At 41.0% G+C, this 24,027-nt stretch overlaps 1 protein-coding gene across 15 annotated transcripts in view; it reads right to left on the reverse strand.

Annotated features, from left to right (window-relative positions):
• caska (calcium/calmodulin-dependent serine protein kinase a) overlaps positions 1–4,281 on the reverse strand; it is a 173,160-nt gene extending 168,879 nt beyond the window's left edge. For 6 of the 15 annotated variants that reach the window (XM_025903761.1, XM_005475246.4, XM_025903758.1 and 3 more), the window contains exon 1: positions 3,407–4,280. In XM_025903761.1, the coding sequence (XP_025759546.1) occupies positions 3,407–3,465 (59 nt within the window). In that variant the 5' untranslated portion in view covers positions 3,466–4,280. Of the gene's footprint in view, positions 1–2,804; positions 2,919–3,406 lie in introns of those variants that run through there. The other 9 variants (XM_005475254.4, XM_005475251.4, XM_013274001.3 and 6 more) reach the window with 3 other exon arrangements.
• Between the last annotated feature and the right edge of the window lie 19,746 nt (positions 4,282–24,027).

Genomic DNA, 24,027 nt, shown 5'->3' on the forward strand with positions numbered 1-24,027 from the left:
GGAAAGAGCAAGGACAGGGGAGACTTACCAAACCTCCTTGTTATTACCATAATTCCTTCCGCATGAAGCAGAAAAGGTCTCCAGTAAAACAGCGAACTAGCAGGTATTTCATTCCCTGTGGGTTACAGAGCAGTGGCACTTCACTCCATGAGGTGAATGGCACACACGCACAGGAGATGGAGCCAGGCCTTAGGGCTAAAACTCCCTGTCACCTCTTTTTAAAAAAAAAAAAAAGGACACACAAGACCACACGACTGCAAAAGCTGACAACAGGCACCAAACACACACACACACACACACTTTAACACACACCTCCTTGGGCTGAGAGTTATAATGACATTCAGGCTTTGTACAGCACCCCCGAGTGTCCTCCTAGGCTATGAGGTATGCAAATGGAGGGTAATTTGTTTTATTCACAGTGGAGCGGATCGGCTCTACGGTGATGTATGTTCTAGAACAATATCCACTGTTGAATCCACAGCAAGGCCAAATATTCAGGACAGGGAGCCCATTGATCCATTCAGCTGGGTAATATTAGCTCCTGTTTCGGGCTTCATTAACAGAGGAGATGTCAGAGCACACACACCCTATGGTTCGCTGCATAAACTCTCAATGGCCTGTGACTGTGGCATCGGTGCTGTTAATACAGCGCAGACCACACCGTGCAGCTACAGCATGACATCATAGGCTGGATGCATTGAAATTAGCATGTTTCTGTTGTCATCAAGCATTAACTGCAGTACAGTTTAGAGCTGCAAGGATTTAAAAAAAAAACAAAAACAATGGTAAACAGCCTCTTCTTTGGAGTCCATTGCTTTATGCACACTGCTGTGTTATGCCCCCTGCTATGAGAAACACAGGCCCACACGGACAACTTCTTCCAAGGATGAACTCGAAAAGAGCATGGCCCGAAGGCACAGGATGTCTCTTAATGTGTGACTAACTAATGGACTGCCTCCGTCTACTGTGCCCCTGACCTTGCCTGCTCCCTCACTCATCCCATCTCCAACGCAGCCTCTCTTTTCTCATCTTCCAACCCAAATTTCCGCTGCTCCTTCTCGTCTTCCAGCCCCAAACATCTCTATTTACTCCCTCCTTCGCCCCATCCTTTTGTTTTTATGCCTCAGGATGCAGTAGCACAGAAGGCGGGATCAATGTGACAGCAACAAGACAGATGTACACACAATGCACTCACGCACGCGTGGGTGACAGGCTTTTGTCCGAGGTCAGCATGCTTAAGAAAAAAAAATAAAACGAAATACAAGCGTAGTACAAAATTTTCTTCAAACAATGCACGTTTTCCAGACCACCCCTACACCTAACAAAGCACACAATCTGGGACACACACAGTGTTATCTGAGCACAATTCAGAATAGCCTATTTTTAGGCCTGAATCCACCAGTATGTGGGTCTAACCCTGCCGAAAAAACACACACACACACACACACACATCCAGGGTGTCAGGCTTTTTAAAAGTCATGCCTTTGCTGACTGCGGTGTCGTCATCTGGTTGGGTTTTCCTCCGGTCAAGCCCGTCTCTTTCAGGATGACAAGCCGCAATTGGTGCTTCACTGGAGACTTAAAAAGAAGCTGTGGCTGCAGCAGCCCTCCACACGGAGAACAGCAGGTCGGCTGATAAAAGGGCCGCTCTCTCTCTTCATGCAAACTGTAAATCACAGACTGTCTGAAACACTAAAGAAGGGCTGCACTTTGCAAAACTGGGGGCGAGTGTGTCTATGTGCGGCTGACTCAAAGCCGCTTGTCTCAGATCCTGGCTCAAGGAGGACACGAGGATTTTTTTTTGGGGGGGGGGGGGGGGGTGAGTATCTGAGAGAGAGAAAGACATTGCTTGTGACTGTATGGGGATAAAGAGAACACACACAGTGTTTTCAGGCTTGCCTAAACATGTAGTGCATGCGCTGCAGGTCTTATCACCCCGTCACACAGCCAACCATCTCTGTGACACAGCAGAAGTCCCATAACCAGTCAGCCCTGCCATGACTGACTGACTACGTCTGCCTGGGCCTGCCAAGTAACTGATTCACACGGAGCTTCTGTTTGTGCGCCCAATGAAGTGCTTCATTCAGCACCAGATGTTTGGATGACACACTCAGTTATTCAGAGCAGAAACAGTTTTTCCCCTCAGATTCCCACTACTCAACAAAACAAAGCAGCCGCTTCTCTTCTCTTACCATCCTCGGTTCCTTTATAAAGCGCTGCAATGACAAGTAGGGAAGTCCCAGGCATGCTTTCAAGTGCTGCAGCCATTAAGACAAGTGAAACTGAAAGACCATGAAGGTTAAGGACTACAGAATCCAGATTGCTAACTGGAGGAGGAAAAGAAAGAACCGGACCGTCTATTTGGTGTGTAGAGCTGGTTATTAGTAATTTCAACAGCAGCATGGAAACATTCACAGCCACACCTGCCTTCACACACTGATACCATCAATACATTCTGCTTGGTTTGCAACAGATTATAATTACACGGATAACGGTTAATGATATACCCAACTTTGTTACAGCCAAACAGGATTACACAAAAGTAATTACACCAAACTTTGTGAAATTCCAGCCACATTTAACAACGAAAATATTATCTTGGGAGTTTAAAGTGGTCTTATTGCTCATTTATACTGCGACTGTAACAGTCCCAGAAGATGCAACAAAAGCCTCGCAGTTTTTATTCATATAGTGTGAGCATAACGGCTCTTAAATATTGGATCCCATTCCTCAGAAGGGTAATTAGAAATACAGCTTCTCTGTGCAAAAACATTCCCAAAATGCATGCACTGCTATCAGCTTACCCGTGCAGGGAATGTTACTCCCAAGTAGTCTGGATTAGACCTTCGGTCACTAACGCTCGCCAGATGTGCGGAGAGCATGACTCATGGATGGTGTGTGCCCTGCCCTTTAATCTCTGCAGCAAGTTGACAAGTGCCACCAAGTCAAAGCACAGCCGCGTAGCCAAGTAGTGCGTGTATGGGCAACTGTAACACACAAACCACGCAGGAACAACAGCTCTTTAGCGTCATCTGGGAATAGGGCGATAAAACTTGGCGTTATGAGCTCGTGCCATCATAAAGAGACAATTACATCTCCCGTGATAAGTTGTTTCGGGGGAGGCTTGCGCCTCCGCAGAACGATATAGCGCTACATAGGGCGCAAAAGTAGGATTAGGGTCTGTTTACGTTCACTTCTGATGACCAAGGACTCGCCATTAGTTCCTACACAAATTGCCACGCTTGTTGTGGGCGCGCGCGGGGACGCTTCAGGCTGCGCGTGCAGGAGCGCGTGTGCCAGATCTTCAGGAACATCAGAGGGGGGCAATGGGAAAGCCAACGAGAAAAACTGCAAAATGACCAAAAAAAAAAAAAAAGAAAAAAAAAAGAAGCAGAGCAACACTTACTTGCCGATGACCTCGCAGAGCTCGTACACATCTTCAAAGAGAATGTCGTCGTCCGCCATAGTCCGACCCCGGTTGGGGAAAAATTATCCACCCCCCACCCCCCCACCAAAAGAAAAAGAAATGCGTCCCAAACCTCAATTAATGTTCCTAAAAGGAGTGCTACGGGCAGACGACAGTGTCAGGAATAACTGACAAAACGCCGCTCGTGTCGCCAGCAGCAGGGTAAGTCGGGAAAGAGTTGCAAAAAAAGGTTTCCAAATCCCAGTTGTTGCCTCCTTCGTCGACCCCCCCGTACCCGCTTCCCCCCAAAAAAATAAAAAATAAAAATCCCCCGCTGCGAGTGAACCGGCACAGGGAAGAGCTGCGTATTCCAGGGTTCGGCCCCGCCTTTCCCGGTATCGTGCCCCCCCCGTTTCAAAAAGCAAACCTCACAGGGCTGTCAAACAACATAGTAAACTATTTCACCAGCGTGACAATCCCCGTAACGACGCAGACATGGTCACCGTTTTCAGTGTTGTGCTGACAGAGGGCGAAACGAGCCGGTAAGACAGTGTTGTGCATCAGTTTCGGGTTACAGCGCTGAACCAGGTGGGTTACGGTGATCTTCACATCCCAAACAGCTGCGGGTTTACTCTTCAGTGTTTTCGGGGGTGTGCGCGCGCATATACACAGAGTCCTCTTGTCGTGTTACCGACGACCCGGTTCAAGTCCTTGGCATACAAAACCACGCGCGTCGCACTGCTCGTCTTTTACCTCGGCTTGACAAGACTTTGCAGCCTCTGATTTACCTTTTATTTCTTCCCACTATCGCCCGTTTGGCCCGGACGCTCAGCTCTACGGAGCTTCCAGAAAACCAAGCTCCTCCTACACGGGAGTTATGAAACTGCTCCCTTATCCTCCATCTTGGCGCCAAGCCTTTCCTCACGGTTCCCCTGTCAGGTTAATAGGCTTTGAGCCAATATGGCGGACCGGTGGCGCCGTAAAGATTTCTCTAAACCCGCAGTTTCCTCTGGACTTTTTCAATGGATAGAAATGGAGTTCCCACCCGGAAGCGAGTAGTATGAATGAAGAATGTTCGCAAATGTTAGCGAGTGTAGTATTTAAGTTGAGTATTCAAGAAGTCACGCCTGACTTTTTTCTTTAATGATTAAAAGTACATGAAGCTTAAAAAAAAATCATGTCGAATAATCAGCAACTATTTTTGAAACAAATTTAAGTACAAAAGAAAAAATCTAACTTTTTTTCCCCCAGTCGTCCAGGCTGAGCCCGTTTTGCCTAATTGTTTTACATAATTAATGAATGGATCTGTACAAAACAAGACCCTGAAGTTACAATGGGCTCTAGGTATGAACAGCCCACATATTTGAGGAATTATCCTGTCAAATTAGTCATGAATCTTTGTTTTAAAAAAGCAACTCCTGGATCCAGCCTCTTTAGTTTGCAGATTGTAAGTCAAAGTGCATATTTAGATTTTTGAATTGTTGCCTGGACAAAAGAGAAATTGTTCTGGGAACATGTGACAAAGCTTTTGTGCCAATTTGAATCGTACAAGTAATCACTTATTGGAGACTCACCAGGTTAAAATAGCTTTGAATTCTCACCCTACTGAGTATCTTTAAAATACCATGGTCTAAATGCAAACCCATTTGTCCTGAGACATTTATCTAACCTTGCTGCTCAGCAGTGGTCAGAGGTATGGCCACCACAGACTGGGACTGCTTTCAAATAGCTTTGCTTAAACAGTTTTTAACTGAATGAAGTGGCCCAAGTCTCACTGTGGCAGCCAATGTAGTATTTACAGAAATCACTGATCAAAATGTAATGAAACCAGGGGTTCCATTATATTTACCTTTATTTTTTACTAGTTTATGGACAATCAATACAGAAAGTCTAATGACAGACACATTTATTGTTTGAGAAATTCTTTATTGAGGTTATTTGATTTTTTTGAGCATTATTGCACTGATAGATTATGGAAGGTGGACAAACAGAATGTGGCCCTCCTGCGTTGAAAAGAAAACCTTAATCAGAACTGTTCACGACTTCCAATTATTTGGCTTGTTAAACGTCAGTTAGCATTTCATAGTTTATTAAAAAAAGTATGCTAATGTAGATGTTAGCAGTGCTCACCTTTTCCTGGTTTTCCCCTCAGCAGGATGTGGAGCAAAAGAGTGAAAGAGGTTCAAGCACTTGCTTAAGAGCCCCTGGGGCAAACCAAAGTAACAGGTTAGAGGAGTTTAAACAAAACATTTCTATGTCCAACTGATTAAATGTGTTATTTAATTATTCACAGAGATCTGTATATATGTGAAAATTCATTCTTTCTATTGTAGTTTGGTTTGGTGTTGGTTTATGTATATATTTAGATTTTCATTTGGCTTCGTAAGCCTTCAGACTTGGGTCATTCCAGATACTCACATGAGGCAGGTAGAGTATCAAAAGAAGCCAGCTGCTTCTTAGCACATTGGTCAGTGTGTGTTGTTTTGAATTCCTGCTCTGCTAATAAAGGTCTTGTCTTGTCTTTGTGAATCTTCCTCCACATGTTATCATGTCTATGTGTGATTTCACAGGGGCGCAAAATGATATGAAAATGATGTAATGTAACAGCCGCCTGATGACACAGAATTGTATTTTTTATTATTGTGTGTGGAATTATTAACTTAATTATTTACGACACGAGCGGCGTTTTGTCACATTTCCAGCTGCTTCATTTCTATATGGAGAGAAGCTGTTGCAATTTATAGTGAAAACATCTTCCCCTTTTCACCATGTCACAACATTATACTGTAACAACAGAAAGACTGAAATTTCATATAGTAACAGCCTCTAAACACAGTTTCAAGCACTGATACATGGTGTACAATTATAATTTGACACATTTTAAATAAAATATCAGTTTGCCCTTTTATCCTCTATCATGGCAGTTCACATAATCTTAAACTGCTTTTTAATCAGCTACCACCAAAATATAGCCCGAAACTGAGCTAGTGTAGACATGTAGGCACAACATACAGACAAGCTCTGTCTATTCATATTTCATGGGGCTCTGGTGGGATAAATACATTGCCAGCCGATTGCCTAATTAATGCTGTGTGAATAATTAAGCAGAGTTAGTAAACCCAAGATGATGAGCTTGTTCTTTTATTTATGGTTTTCAACAAAAAGGATTGAATGTAATTAAATGAGCCCCAGAGCAATTACTGTAGGTATTGTTTTATTCCCTTGGTGCATGGTTGCTTAGGTTGCACTAAAATCTTCTGTGTGGGTCTTGACAAAAAATTGAAAAAAATAAAAATAATTTTTTTAAAAAGTGCCCTTGCTGATCACGTGAGACTGTGTGTGCAGGCAAGGAAGTCAGGATGTTGCGAGGTGATGAGCAGGAGGCAATTTGGCTTAGGAATAAGAGAAATCAGGACATCAGAGGAAATCTTATCTCTAACCAACACACCCTTCTAGACTCAGCTGGTGGGGCAGCAGTGTATGTGTGTGTGTGTGTGTGTTTTGCACGATCTGATATCGTCGTGTTGGTGTTGTTCCCAGATCAACATAGTAAATGTTGTTCCAGGATCAACATTTCAAGTGACCAATCAGAATGTTGTGACGTCATACTTTTGCGACTTCGGGAAAAACCGCCGTAAAACAAAAAACTGTGCTTAAGCTGCGAGAAACCGCCTCTGTCCGCCGATCAACGGACCCTGATCGCGACCCTAACCCTAACCCTTTAATAAACAGTAAGCAGAACTGATATTGTCCTTGCAACATTGGAATTTCATAAATGCACGAATGGCTTGGCACGCCAAAGAATAACGTCACAACAATGTGATTGGTCACTTGCAATGTTGAACCTGGAACAACATTTTCATGATGATCTGGGAACAACACCAACACGACGATATCAGATCATCCGTGTTTTTTTGTGTATTTACCTGATGTTCTTCACACTCTTTCACCAGTCTAAAAAAAAAGAATTACACCTGAAGCTGATGTATTATAGATTGCTTCTCTGCTGAATGACGTTGTAGTATTTCTGTCATGGCACTGAGTCTGTGACCCAGTGTTTTTGGTTTATTTAATATTGCATATTCCAGATTCTGTTTTTTTGAATTGTTTTTCTGCTTTGTGTTATATTTGTAGTTTCTGCTCTTAGTTTTGTCACCTGGCCTTTAGTTTCTGTTTCCATGCGTCCCCTGTGTTCCATGTTCCATGTTTTGTCAGCCTCGTCTTCATGTTTGTTTAACTCTTGTCTCCAAGTTCGGTGTTCCCTTTCTGTCTCCCCAGTCAGTCTTGTTCCCGTGTCCTACCTCCGCCTGCCGCACAGCGTTACATGACAATTACTGTACATGTGCACACAAATCTTGACACTCAAACTGAGCTGGCTTTTTTTCAGTTTGTGTAGCAATTCAGAGCCGATGAAAGACTTCTTCTCAATTGTATCACTAATTACACCAGCTCATTATAGAGCCAAGGGACCTCACATGCTGAGCTATTGTAGTCAAAATACTTCAATATTTACTGGAAGTGTTGCTTAACCAATTCAGTATTGCAGTTCCAAAAATAATAATAATCCAAAAACAACTTGCTATGCTAAAGTTTCCACAGACAACTTTTAAAAACCAGGGTGTACAATTCCCATAACTGTTTGTAGAGGCTAAAGGCTGGTTGTGTTCCTCTGGGCTGCAGGTGAAAGTGCATGAGATCATTACATTTTGTGTGTATACTATATGAATATTCATTAGAACATTCGTCATAAAACATTTTTTTGTTCTGTATTTTAAATTTCAATGAAGCAGTCAGATTAACTCATACCAGTGAGAACCAACGATCTGAGTAGTTGCAGGTATGCAAGGTCTTTGTTCCCATCTGATTCCCGTGTGTGGTTAGCCTTAAAGGGGACATGAAATGCTGCACATACTGTATAAAGGCTAATAAACACCACTGAGCCCTGCTCTCAAAAACTGACATAGATGTTACACTGTCTGTCTAGCTGGATTTAAGAAATAAGTGCATAAGAAACAAGAGATCATTGGATAAGGTTAGTGGACAACACAGATTGAAGGTCACTGTTAACTGAGCCATGAAGCACACTTAAACCCTTATAGCAAAGGCATGGCCTGATGGAAACACCCTTCCAAATGAAGACTCTTAAAAGATTTCGGGGGCAGGTTGAGAAACATCTGATCTCAATGTGATCAAGCATCTGCAAGGTGGACCAAAAAAAAAGGCCAGTTCAGAGCAGCCCAACCCAAAGCTTCCCACCTCCATGTGCAAGACACTCTCAGCACACCCACAGAGCTCTAACATCTAACAGGTCAAACCTGCTCTGGCAACTCAAGAAGTATTTGCGCAATATTATACACATGGTTTTAATGTTGCAGCATGATCACTGTATGCTGTCAATGAACAGTTTACTGATACCAATATCAACATTTTATAAGCTTTTTATGCTCTGGTCTATCACCTAATGGTACCATTGTCCATTATCTTATTAGAAGTGGCTTTCAGTTGTGTATTAGTGGTATTTTTATATATTTTTGAACAGACGTTGTTTGTAATGTCACATGATAGTACCTGCTGGAATTATGCATTTACTGACATTCTAAACATTAGCCTCAACAATCAGCATTTGGTGTCATTGTCCTGGGGTCACTGACCCAAAGTTTTGTGTTTTAGACTTGTGAGATTTGTTGATGGGTTATCTTTGAATTGTTTCTAAGTTGTTGTGCTTTTCTGCTTTGTACTATGCTTCCAGTTACTGTTATGGCTATGATATTCCTTCTCCCAGATTACCTTCCCACCATTCCCGGTGTGCTGTCAGATCTCCAACTGTGACATTCACTTATTCAGTTATTTCCTGTTTTATTTTGGTAGCCTTTGTCTTGTGTGTTTGGTACCCAGTTTTTCTGATTATCCTGATGATATTATTGATATCTAGTGTTCCCTAGTGTTTCCCATCTCCCAGTTACCTGTGTGTGTTTATTGTCTTAGTCTCCCAGTGTGCTTTGTCATGTCCTTCTAAGTAGTGTGTTTCCTTCTTCCACGTTTTCCTGAAATCCCTACTTTTTGGATTATTTGTGTTTCCGAGGGAGTAAAGTTTTTAAACTGCCTTTTGAGTTCATGTTTTGTCTCCTGAGTGCTGAAGGTTTTTGATTCAGAAGAAATAAAGCTAAAGAAATGCATAGAATAAAAACTATATTTTGAAAAATGTAAATATTCAAAATATTCATGATTCAGAAAGGATCTGAAGACATACACACACAAACTGATATATAGGATTTTTTTTTTTTTTCTTACAGTGCTCCATTGTAAGACTCCGGCTTGCAGGCTCTCAGTATGAAAACATATCAAATGGAAACAAGTATTACTACAGCTTTACTGTCCTACTGTCTGACACATTGTAACTGCTGATTTAGAGTTGCAGTATTTTGCAGAGCCAAAGCTGTGCATTTCAGTGTGTGCTAAGTGACCAAAGACCAAAGAGCTGTCGAACAACAGTTATGTTTGTATGCATGCTGTGGGACATTTTACACTTCTTTCAAAAGTTAAAAAAAAAAAGAAGTAAAAACTAACTGCATGTTACCTTTTCAACCTGGGCATGTGAAGGACAAATATTATTTTCATTAATGCAATTTCCAACTTCATCACTACGTAAATATCTTAGTGAGATAGCTAAAAAAAAATTGTACAGTCTTTGTTTGCTATCCTTCTCACATGCTTTCTTTTTTTCATCACATCTGTTAAAAATGTTCATTCCACTGCAATCAGTCATGGTTAGGTTGAGCTAGTCCATAGATCACCACATCTCATTTCTTGTGAGATTTAGATGTACTGCAGGACTCCACATCATATTATCCGTAGTGTGAAATTGAAAGACTTGTGAGAGTTGCTTTGTACGGCCCTCGCCCAGTTATTTATTGACGCTCCATTTCCTATTCTGCAGAAGTCTGTATATGATTTGAAGTTTTCTCCATTAGGTCAAACAAAATTACCCTTTAACATGCAGTTCACCTGTGATCATTGTCTTCTCTGCTTTTCTAAAATCTGTTTTTTATTCAGCAGCTTTCAGCATTTGAATAAAAGTCTGACTTTAGGAAAAGGTCTGTTCTTGTAGAATTAACTTTTAAAAACTAAACGTGGGACATTTTGTACAAATTCTTTAGTAAATAGGGACACCTTTTCACCCTACTTTGCACAAAGTAGTTTACACAATCACTGCCAATAAAGCTAAAGGCCCACTTAGTTGTGAGATTATGGTCATTTTTTGGTGGCCCTGCAGTTTTTTAATAAGCTTTTAACACACTGTCAATGGCACTCTCAGTCACTGATAAGGAGCCACTCTGCTCGCTCCTACTGTGGAGATTCTCTGGAATCTTTACTTTGAAAATTTGTTCACAAAATTGCATTCTTGCAAGGACTGAAGTCTTCAGATTGACTGTCATCTCTAATCCATCTTGGTCAGAGGGAAGCTGATCACTGTCTCCGTTAAAAGCACAAAACAGCAAAGCTAGAAAGTGATGTTTCAGGGAACAGTGCATGTGACAGATAACTGATGCTTCAAAGCCTTTGGCATTACACAGTCTGATCGAGAGAAGGTGCTGTACACCACTTTCAGCTTTAATTCAAGATTAAAAAAAAAAAAAAAAAAAAAAGTTTTCCATTTACTATTTTAAGAATTACATCCATTTTTTACAGTCTTGTATTTTTGTATTGTAAGTTCAAAATTAATGGGACAGACTAACATACATTTAAATAGGATGAATAGAATGCATTTTTGCATTCAATAAAAAAGCACTTGGCCACTGAAGAATATCCCATTTCTTTACCTTTACAAACTCTTGGGTTGCTTTTACAGTATGATTTGGGTCATTATGCAAATGATCACATTTTGATAATAATCATATTATTGCAATTGCACTGTGAAGCACAGTCTGAGAGTAGAGCTCTGTACACTTCAGAATCCATGCTGCTACTTGCTATCAGCAGTCACATCATCAATAAACAGTAGTAGCCTGGTGTCACTGGGAGCCATACTCTTGCCATATCGTTGCCTTCCTGTTGTGAACATTTCCATTCATGAAGGCATCTGTTGATTGCAAACTTTGACAGTGATACTACTTGAGAGTGTTCTTGAATTTACTAGATGTTGTGAAGTTATTTTTTTGATCAAGGCAAGAAATCTGTGGTCATACACCAACTGTCTGGTGCTTTGGGTATTTCTGTGTTGTTGAGCTGAGCAGTGACTTAATACTTTTAAAGAATATACTGGATTTTTGATTTGGCCACTCCTAAAGTTTTTAGTATGTCTCTGATATATCGGTGAAGGTCATTGTAGTCTAAGGAGCTTGGAAAGAAAAGTGTCTGGATTTCTTTAAGTTTCCTTGAAGACATTTCACCTCTGGTCCAAGAAGCTTCTTCAGTTCTAAGAGCAATTGTTGGAGAGTCCCAGATTTTAAGCCCTATGGGAGTGTCCCCAAGAGGGTCATGGAACCCCTATTGATCCTCTACCTAATCACATGAGCCAAGGTATGAAAACAGGTGTGGGTCACAATCAGCAAAGGTTTCAGGTGAAACCATTGTGAAACCTAGCCCCACCCTATCATGTGATTTTACTGAGGTCTCTCTGATAGGTTTATTTTGATTATCATCCTAATAATGACCTCCTTCACTTGTATTTACATTTCTTTGGACCTCTTATTGAGAGTTCCAGTGAGCAGCTACCAAATGCAGCTTCAGTCAACTCCAGGTCTCTGTTTAATTTGCCATGATAATGAATGAACATGCCTCACCTGGTCATGAAACTACTTGTCAGTCAGTTACCTAATTTTCTTTAGCCTTTACAAAAGGGGGACTGTTTTACAAATTTCTACAAAGTCAATACATAACATTTGTTAACCCCCTGAATTAAATCTGAAAATATGCACTTTAGTCTTATTCTGTTTGATTTTAAATCAACTGTGGTGGTGTATAGAGGCAATACCATGAACTTACATACCTTATATACCTGACTGTATATATTATACATGTCGTGCTCTGTTGTTACACAGAGTTGTGTTGATGTGGGTAGTTCATTATTGACTTAGAATGTGTAAAAAAAAAAAGAAGAAATAAAAAAGTAATTTTGACGGTAACATCACTTCTAAAACACTGGCTGTAAAAATGACAAGACTTTGAGTGAGGGTGAGTATAAAGAATACAGTGTGTGTTCTTTGTGTGATTCCTTTGATGTGAGTAGGGATGATCAGAGACTGTGTTCAAGTCTTCAGCTTTCGTGTGATCTCATGGAAGTCATCAGCTACCCTGGAGCGTCTGCTGAACAGTGACATGATCTCAATAAACTCTGCTGACAATCTGTTTTTATTCACTCCTAGATCTCCTCCTCGCCCTCAACTATGAATTTTCTATGATAAAGAGCAGAGTAAGCACTCTGTGCGTAGCTGTTAAGGAAGCACACTTAAGTATGTATATGTATTTTTTATTTCATGAGATCATAATTTGACTGCGTTCCTTTCTTTGTGCTTGAAGTCATTATAGTAATTGTAGCTCTGTTTCTTTGTTGACAATAAACCACGAATCATCACGTGAATTATCATTCTTATGGTTTGCTTATTCAGTATGAGAAGTGCGACCAGAACGTTTTTGGAACTAGCCCATAATAATCTGAACCCTTCTTATGTTCCCTTCCCTCATTTCTTCCTGGAGGCCTTGCTGTGACCACTTGGATTGTTCCTTCTGATTTCACCACGTTCATTAAACACGCACAGAGAGAGAAACGTGAATTTCTTTTTAAAGTTACTTGAACTGTGAATGTTGGTGGTGAGTGCTGGATTTCCGCAGCGCCTTGAGGTGACTGTTGTTGTGATTTGGTGATATACAAATAAAGTTGAATTTAAGAGAAAAATTGAACTGTTTTCAACATATTTCAGTCACAGCCCACAGTGTCCAGAGCTGAGCAGGAATAAGTATGATCTGGAGAATGCCCGTCATTCGTCCACCATTCGCTGTGCCTTGCAGCGTGAATTTGTCCCTCAGCCTGAGACTCTCAATGTCTGAGGGAGAAGATTCATCAGAATCACTCTGCACTGTGGTGCATGGCAAAGAGGACGATGTTCTGACATACCAGAGGAGATCCACTGCAGAGCCACAAGTGCAGGAGGAAGTGACCTTAAACAGGAAGTGAACTAAAAGTGACAAAGAGGTGCGTAACAAAGTAATCCTGAAAGGAAGAGACGATTTTAAATTAGGTGTATTTTTAGGTTTTTGTTTGTTTTTTTGCCTGATTCACTGAATGTTTTGAACACTGAACACAGTTTGCATAGTCATACATTGTTCCTCAGTTATGATAACTCTGTCGGTACACTTTCATACCTGCATGCTGTATTTATTTGCATTGTGAGTGAATTTTCACTGGGTACTGTGGTATCAAATTAAACACAGCATGTGCTCTTAATGGAACTGAGTATCAAGGCTTAATTGTAGCGCTGTTTTGCCAACATTTACATTTAATTATCGTCCAGCCAACCACTTAATACTACTCTTCTGTTACACTGAAAACTGCAGATTCACTGCATGTGTAACATTAATACTGTGTAAAAATCTGTTGCGCTTAGTAAGCTAGCATTAGCATCACTATCAGTACTGTGTGACATATCCTCTTTCTACTGGCTGAATATTGTTTTTTGGTCCTCCCTTCCAGAACATAAACAAGATGGTGACCCAAGGGTAATATGTGTCACATATTCAGTTAAACTGCAGGTAGCTGCACTCGTCCATGTAAGCACACACAGACTGTGCTTAACTGTGCTAAAATGATATCAATTTGCCTGTTCACATTATTTCTCCATATTCAGGCCAGCACTGACAGAACACTGGGTCAAAGTGGGTTTTTACAAAGTAAAATCCAATCGACTTAAGATAACTAAACTGAAATTTTAGTAAATGTTTTAAATAAATATCAGTCAGTTAGAATATTAGTTAGAAAAAAAGGGTTTAGAGTCATGTGATGCCTTAACTTCAGACATCCTTCAGACAGTCTCAATACTGCAAGTCTTCCCATATTTAAAATGAACATCCACCACTATGACTGTATATAAATATATTCCAGAAAGGATAAACAAAATAGGTTCAATTTAAACACCTTTCAGTCTCCTTTTCTGTCTGTAGTTGGTGCTGAGTTTGCACTGTACACTGGAATGTGCTTCCTTTGAAAGTAGCTGCCTGCTGTTGCTAAAAATGGTTTACAAAAGCAGTGTGAATCTGCACATGGACAGCAGACATGCCTCTTTGCATAATAGTAAAAAAAAATATCCCTGTTTCACAAATGTGAAATGAAACCCGATGATGACATCTGAATTAGGGCAACAGAAGGAAAAAGGAAGTGATGTGCACAATCCTAAATTAGGGCTACACAAGCATACAAAGTAAGAAAAGCATTCAGATCTCCCTACAATAACACATACAGAGAAAAACCCAACAGTCATGTGATCCCCTGTGACCAAGCACTTTGGTGACAGTGGGAAGGAAAAACTCCCTTTTAGCAGGAAGAAACCTCAGGCAGAACCAGGCTCAGGGAGGGGCGGCCATCTGCCACGACTGGTTGGGGTGAGCGAAGGAAGACAGGATAAAAGACATGCTGTGGAAGAGAGACAGAGATTAAAGTAGGGTCAGTCCATCTCAAATCACCCAAGCCTTCTGCTCAGCCTTCTCCAATTTGCATACAAATTTCATGGGACAAAGTTTGACTGAGTGATGTGAAATTTAACGTCATATATCCAATGCTTTTCAAGACAAATGTTTTGAAAAATGGTCCTTTGACCCACTTTCAAACCATTTTCTCGCATATTGCGAAACATGACCTGAGATTTCAATGTGGGCGAATTAAAGGGGGCCCTGAAAGTCAGCTTAGCTGGCTTCTAAAAAATATCTAGAAAAGTGTTTAATATATGAAGCTAGAATTTCACATCACTCATTATATATGTTCAAACTGTGGATCATAAAAATGTTAAGCAAATTGGAGATGGTTTAACAGAAGCTGTTCTAAAAATCTGATGATTTGTCACTTTCAGGTGTTGAAAATGAAAATGAAAGATATGCAGATATTTAACCAAATTGTTTCCTAAGTTATAATTAAAATACCGTCAGGAAACTCTAGAGTTTTGTTCTATTCAAATTAGATTATCTCATGATATTTTGGTTCTGTTAAAACACTGCCCCATACTTTACGTTTTCATAACTCACTTTTCAAAATGATTGTTATCTGTCTTATACTACAGCCCCTGAAACATGTCAACCATGAATTCATCTATACCAAAGTATCCTAGTATCCTAGAGTCAAATGTGACTTAAACAAATCAGTGTGCCAAGTATCCAGTATGCTGACATTTCTTCATGTATCTGTCCCAAATTGCAGATCCTGAGAAAGGGCAGTGAAAATTTCAAACTTTTGTGTAGTATTTGATAGTCATGTTCAAACGTTACCTTAGGTTTCAATGTGCAAGAAAGATGTCATGAAAGTGGCTCGACAGGCCTTTAAAAAAGGAATTTGATATATGATGCTAAAATGAACAGCAATCATTATATAATGTATAAGTTTGAACCATAAAAATTTTATACAAATTGGTGAAGCTGGAGTAGAAAATATTCAACAAATTTGATGATTTGAGATTAGTGGGAGTGAGGTATAATTAGAGTACCATCTGCATATTTCAGAATTTTGTTCTATTTTGATATATTTGGTTTCTCCAACAGGAAATGATCCCAAGCAAATGTACAACAGAATGTCTAAAAACGAAAAGAGTCAAAGTGGTCCGAATGGTCCGGTCAAAGTCCAGGCCCTAGCCTGATTAAAATGCTGTAGTGGGATCTTAGGAGAGCGGTACATAAACAAATACCCTCCAACTTCAATGAACTGAAGCAACACTGTAAACAAGATCAGGCCAAAATTCCTCCACAAAGATTCGACAGACTGATAAAGTCATGCAGAAATTGATTGCTTCAAGTTACTTCTGCTGAAGTTGTCTCTACAAGCTACTGATTTTTTTCTGTTTTTTTTTGCAGGAGTCTGTTACAGAAGAGAAAGAAATGTTAATATAGGCACTTCAAGCAAATTCTGAATGTACTATGTGAGATTAGATTTCAAAAAACAGATGGTTTATGACTCAAATTGTTGGCAGACACAGTCCATTAATGCTTAATTTACTTGCTTCAGAACAAACTGTATTTGCTCTGTACACATCTCTTTAAACAGCCCGTCGCCGGGGACTGATTCTGATGTGTGAAACACTGTACGCAGCCCCGAGAAGCACACTGGTACACATCACACAGGCACATCATGACAGTGTTGCTTAATGATATCCTCTGCTGGTTTTGGGTTTTGGAGTATTAAGTCTTGCCCCTGGCTGAGTCTAAAGCAAAGCTTGTTCCATTTTTCAAGAGCAGAGTAAACCAAACTCCCCCACTAGGAGGCTTTAGGAAAAGTATTGCATGTGGAATGCATCATCCTTTTTGCTGCAGGAATCCATTTAGGAGTTTTTTAAGGCTCTCCAGTCTCTCCATCTGACTCTTCAGTCTTCATACAAAAACACGTGGTCTTACTTTTTATTGTTTTTGTATCTTCAACCCAGGTCAAACTCACAGAAAGGATTCTGTGAGTTTGACCTGAAAAATTCAAAATTTGATCAATCAGTTGTGTTTCAGCACTCAAGAGTCAAGAACGCTACACTATTTTTACCATGTTACCGTGCCGACCCGAAACCTGCCAATGGTAATTGGCATACAAATTTTGTTTTGTATAGTTGAGACTAATTACATTTCATCTTGTCCCTGGGGAAAACAAAAGCAACACACAGGAGACGATCATTATTAGCCTTCCTGGTCCAAAGATCTGTCCTCATACTGACTACAGCAGCTCATCTGTTATTAACAAAGCAGAAATCAATGATGGTTTACATGGGACGGATCAATGGACATCACAGCCTGCAGGATAGATGAATAATTTGGTTACCGGTGGGGCTGACACAATGAATGAAAACCAAGGTGTGTGTATGTGTGTGTTTGTCTTTGCATTCATTTATAATTGTGTGTGAGTGAGTAAGAGAAACAGGAAGCTCATCGGTCTAGCTGACTGCAGCAGAGGTGCTGTCTGCAGAGTACTTATCAGGGACATGGGAGCAGTGGGGAGGAGGAGGCGGTGAGAAGGGCTTAGAGGAGGAGGTATGAGATGAATGGCAAATGGTGTCTCTGAGTGAAAAAAAAACACACAAAAAAAACAAAAACGAGGGCCAAGAAAATCTTTCTTTCTTCTGCTGCCCAGAGAGTCTACATGTCCCATGATAACGTCACAAAAAAAGGAGTGTAAGTGAGCACTTGAAGGCTCAAAACCGCACAAGGTTTTAATCCACTGGGCTTTGCTCATGACACGACATACTGCTGAAGCCTGAGGCTGAATTAGCATGTTCTTCTGGTTTGTTTTCACGATGGCCTTAGAACAATCTTCACTTCAGTTTCTTCCTGCAGTTTACTCCCAAACACGAGGTACTGTGTTGAGTAGATTTTACTCAAAGGCATTCATTTCTTCATAGGGGTAGTAGGCTTAATGAGATCACAAAGAAGAAGAAGAAGTAGAAAAAAACTAGTTGTCACACATAAACACATGCTGCCTGCTGGGGTCTGACACACAAAAGCCTACCTGAGTAAACTCGATCTGGTGTTTCTTCCCAGAGAGAGGGCAGACAGAGGACATAAACCACCCTTTTTTTCATCTACATGTGTGTTTACACGTGCTTAATCAGCTGGGCAGGCTCATGATACATCTTTAAAAACTATTAGAGAAATTAATCGTTGCACTTGTGCTCATGTGTGCATTTCCAGCTCTGCTGTGTGGCGTGGCAACCACCAAATGAATATGTTGCATTGAAAAATAGCTCTTTTTGGTGTTTGCTCAATTTCATGTGCCCCGCGGTACTTTGTCCCCAGACAGATGAGTTGAAAGACATGCTGAAGAAATGTAATGGACACATTTTAATGGGCTGTTGCTCGGCGGCAGAGACGAAGGAGGGGAAAACACAATTATTCACTCTGCCTGTTCTTCCATGAAGGCGCACGTCTGTCTGAAGCAGTTGGGAGAATTTTCAGCAGGTTTAGAAATCAGATGTCGTTACAAGGTTTTTATTGCGTTCAGATATTATTGATGTTGATTTTAACATTGTGTCAAAGAGATTCTTGTGCTCGGCTTTTCCAGGCATTTTAGTGGTGGTGATTTTGTCCTGGACATCCTCAGTAGACTCCTTGGTTTGCTAGTGTTTGTTCAGAGCTTTGAGTTGTGTTTGAGATTATTATGCTGCTGATGCCAGGGGTGTTTCCAGGACTTTAGATGGATGGCACAGGGGTGGTGGGGTTGGGGGTATCCAGAAAACCAGAAAATTCAATCAGATATAAATATTGAACATAACCACTTCATCCATTTGATGATTTTAATTGTGGACAGACCTACTGCCTCCATGAACATGCATTAATGCTGTGTTCCAGCTCCAACCCAGAAAGTCGCAGCAACCGCACTAACACCGAGTTAACAATCCAAGATGGCAGTGCTGAATACAAACAGTAGGCATGTTTGTATGCACAAAAACAAAACTGATGCATGAATGGCATACTCAACTCAAGAGTGACACTCGAGTTTCAGCCTATTAGGGGTACACACTGTTGGTTTTTTGGCATGTATGGAAGTGTGGCTCCATAGCCTCTCCAACCATTTGACTGTCAAACAGCAACACATGCGGACACCAACATGGGACCATAAACATGCACTAGGATGTGTGATGGCTACATTGAAGCGCAAGATTTAACAGTGAAGCGATGAAGCTAAAAACTGCAGTCTAGGTAAAACTGTAAACATGTTTTATTGTAAAGTACGATGTCTTACACATCCTTTGTTTTAAATTAAGTTAAGGAAAGGAAGCTAGTGAACCAAATCAAGGTGAGGCACATGAAAAGGAGTCCATTTGTCAGAATTTTGGATTGTGTTGTTTTACTTCTATGATCCAGAGCTTACGATTATATTCTTCTTAAGAGTCTTGCTTAATGGGGTTAGGGTTAATGGTCCTCCAAGATGCCTTATCTCTCAAAGAGGCAATACCTCTTGGTAACAAAATTTGGTATTTTTCACAGTTTCTCTCCTTCTGCCTCTGCTTCTTTTCCCTTGGATTTTTTCATATGTAACGTCACATTCCGACCCTCCTCTTCTCATAATGTGTCCAAAGAATCTTGCTTGTCTCTCTCCGATGTTCCTACAAAGTGATCTGTTGGTGTTTGCTCTTTTTAAAACCTCTACATTAGTCATTCTGTTGGTGTACTATATTCTCATCCTCCTCCTGATGAACCACATCTCTGCTGCATTGATGGTGTTTGCAGTTTTCTTGTTTATTTTCCAAGCTTTGCTTCTATACATGATTATAGTTGTAATGTAGGCATCTAGGACTCTACAATTTTTACAATTTTATTAACAGAATATAGTTGTATTTATTGTGACACACTGAAGAAGAAAGCATTTTTTCCCAGAAAAAATAGATCCTAGATTTCGTTGTCTCCTCAGTAATTTTGCAAAATATTTATACTAATATTGTCTTTTTTTTTTTTTTTTTTTTTTTAGAATCGGGGCCTCTTTTTGTCATGGTCTCCCTTTGTCTTTAGTGGTGGCAGCCTCCTCCTCTGCATCTCTTGCTTTCTGTTTGACTCTGCCTGGTGTATCTGTGTGTGAAAAGGTTTTCCTGAAGTTGTCAGGTCCTGTGAGAATCCTAGTCCTGGCTGGATCTTTGATTGACACCATATGCAGAGCCAATCATCCATCTGAAGTACTTAAGGACTTTCTGACTGATTGTTACAGTAGTTCAAGTGGTTGCACATTCAAGCTCAGTCATTTTGCTTGCTTTGTTTTCTGCTTCTTGTACTTACTTTCAGCTGTCTGTGTTCTAAATCCCAGTCAGTCAGTCTCCTCCCTGGAGACCCACTCCTCTATAAATCTACTTGTCTGCTGATGTCCTGTTGCTGCACACCACCTCAGCCTCAGGCAGCATCTTTCTCAGTTTACAAACACTTTTGCACATTCTAAGAGTTTGTGAATTTTTCCAGTGTTCACATGCAAACCACCCACATAGCAAAATTGGTATGGCCTGGATGTGGCCCACACAATGTGCTTACACATGGCCCACATACCGCAAAGAATGACGGCCCTTTGGTGGCTCAGATCAGGTTTAACAGAGGTGGTCCACACATGGGCCAGCACAAGGCCAGTTTCAGACACACTGGTGGTCCTGTGCTGGCCCATGTGTGGGCCACCTCTGTTAAACCTGATCTGGGCCACCAAAGGGCCATCATTCTTTGCGGTATGTGGGCCATGTGTAAGTTGTGTGCAGCCACGGGCCAGTTGCAGACACACTGCTGGCCCTGTGCTGGCCCAGATCAGTTTCAGCTCTGGCCCCAGATGTCAGCCTAATGTGTACCTTATTTAAGCCATGTAATAACAACATGTGCCGGAACATAATAGTGCAAAAGTAACATGACAAAACTCTGTTCAGACAGTGAATGGACTGATTCTTACATAGCACTCTTCTACTCTGCTGGATTTCTCAGAGTGCTCTATACAACATGCCATATTCACCCAATCACACACTTTCTCTAAACTGAGTGCTTCCTAACTACATTCATACACTTTCCCACTTGTGACATGCAGATTGAAAGACCCAGGGATCGAACCACTAACCTTCCAATCAATAAGTCACCTGCTCTACCTCCTGAGCTACAGTCACCCAGTGGGAAACATGAGTAAGCCCTCACTAGGTTTTGGATAAAGGCTACACTCACAAACCTGTCAAATCTGCATTTGAAACGTTGGCTACCATAGCAGTATAGTATTGCAACATGGCATTTGGGTCTTCTAACTAAAATAGGAAAATAGGAACATAGATAGTGCCATCATTGCCAGACCTGGCCCATATCTGGTTGACATACACCCTGCCATGACACCAGTTACTCAGAAGTGCCAGCTTGATGCCAGATCCGGGCCAGACCTGTGTTTTATGAGCCTGGACCACATAAACCAAACCACAATCGGGCCAGATGTGGCATGCCATCACATAAACAGTGCCATCTAAGCCAGGCCTGGCTTATATCTGGATGACATATCACTTACCATGCCAGAAGTCAGCCAGCAGTGCCGGCTTGACACCAGATCCGGGCCAGACCTGTCTGCTATGTTGGCAAAGGGTGGAGCATGTCTCTGAATATTCGAGTGCTGCTTCTCCTTAGTCAGGGTGGAGTAGATTTGCAGCAGGTGACTGGCCCTGTAGTAGTAAAACACCCCCAGAATTAATCCCACGGCCATGTTTCTCTGCCTCTGTGAAATGCTTGTTTTTGTCTCCTAAGAAGTGGCGCAGAGATGCTACGCTTGTTCTGAGATCCCTACAGAACTTTACTTCAGCCAAATGAGTGTATATGCAAGTGTATGAAGTTGCTTTGTAATATACTGACCTGCATCTTTGCGTTTCCTGATCCTGATTTGGATACAACTGATTCTGATCTCTGACACTTAAGCATAGTTCTGATTTCAGTGGAGTTAACATTTATATATATTTGTTACAGGTGAGCTGCCTCTGCAGGTCACCTTACTTGAACCTCTGTTTAGTTGATCTAATCCCTCTGAATGCTGCTTCACTGGAAGGGTACAGCTCAATGAAGTCTGACCTTTTGAACAAATAAATTAACAGAGGGCAGTTCAGTTTGACTACTGACACAGAGATAAAGCAGAACCTCAATAGTCCCTAATTTTACATGTCAGAACTTCTGTGTGAAAATATTCTTCACTGATTATTTCCAGGTTTCTGTGAAAATAAGACAGATTTTCAATGTAGTCTCAAACATTTAGAACCCACTCCTTACTTTTTGGACAACTGGCTGATCACTTAACATTCAGTCACTGCAAAAGTGATCACACCAATGACATTACAGGGCAGTAATGTAGTGTTCATCCTTTGGTGAAGCACATAAAGAAAGTCTAGTAGTGGTTGTGATATAATCTGTCTCCCAGTAATGTCATTTCATGGTGAAGTCAGATGCACTTTTAGCTTTGGCTTCTTGTGTCTGAGGTCGGTGGCTTTGTGGTAAGTAGGTTATGTCACCATGGTAACCCAGCCATCGTGGTGTACCTGCTTTGTAGTTTCATAGTGAACTGTTTTTATCAAAGATATATTTCTTTTTTATGGAGAGACACAAAGTAGTTAATTTCTAACAAACCAGAAGAAAAACATAATTTTCCAGATTCTGTGTTACCTATCAATAAAAATGAGGTAATCTGCAAAATAAGTCTTGTAAAACCAGTATCTGTTCTTGATTGCTCATAATCAGTGATGATGATATACTTTTTTTCTTCTTCCCTTGGCTGTTCCTGTTAGAGGTTACCACAGTAGATGATCTGCTTCCATCTAACCATATTCCTGGGATTCTCAAGTTCATGAAACTAGTAAATAGAGGCCACCAGTTTCTTTACACTTTGCAGACAGAGGCGCAGGCACCCTGTTCCTGGATTATTGAGTTTCCTTTCAGCGCGTTGACAATTTAGCTTTTGTCTGAGCATGTTTGTTTCTTGAAGCAAGCTGGAATTTTGGTAAAAATGTTTACTGCACTCATTGCCTGAGCCTCTTTAATGTCAGACCTGTAACGTCTAAAGGCTTTGTCAGAGCGAGGCAGACAATGACTAATGCCTTTTTGAAATCTCCTGTTCCCAACACGGCTGTTCCAGGAAGATATCATTAAAAGACTACATGGACTTGTGGAAAAGACCCCACCTTTTAGTTTATTGCTTTAAATAGCTGTGTTTGACAATCTGAATCTTGTGGTAGAGTGGAGTGGCATTTTCTTTTTCTCCCTGCATTCATAATGCAAGTCTATTGTTACATTTCTTCGCAACACAAGCCGACACAATCAAAGACGTTTCCAAGAAATCAGGTGCAAACATAACTCTTGTTTTCCAATAATAATGTTGTGACACAGGACCCACACACAGACACTTCTGGGTTGCTTTTATAATTGTGCTTTTATTCATGTAACGTGTTTTCCCCTGCGGTTTCTGGCACCAGCCCGGACGCAGCCACTCCATCACTCCCATTTTGTGTCTCGCTCCTTCTCACTGCAAAGACATAAGAAAGGTCTCTCTCATCAAACAGTCCTGTGCACCTGTTCCTCCCCGCCTCCGCGCCGCCCTGTGAGCTCACTGCATCACCCCTCCTCTGCAGCAGGCCAAAGACCACGCCCCCGCCACAACTGTGTAATGAATTAGTCTGTTTGGATATAAGTCAACAGAACATCGTATTGTTACCAAATGTCACTTAATGCTGCTTTAATATACTATAAGGAATGAATTCCACAGTATTAAAGATGCAATTCATGACTTCTTACTTCTGCAAGTTACAGCAAAGATGCTTCCAGTGTCAGAAGAGCGTAGTTGTTTCACCACATCGTGAGTGTTATCTCATTTCATTCATGGGGGGATTTATTTACACCACACTGGTGCAATCTGACATACACTACCAGTCAAAAGTTTGGACACACCCTCTCATTTAATGGCTTTTCTTTATTTT

The sequence above is a fragment of the Oreochromis niloticus genome, linkage group LG16, assembly GCF_001858045.2.
Source record: "Oreochromis niloticus isolate F11D_XX linkage group LG16, O_niloticus_UMD_NMBU, whole genome shotgun sequence".
NCBI lineage: Eukaryota > Metazoa > Chordata > Actinopteri > Cichliformes > Cichlidae > Oreochromis > Oreochromis niloticus.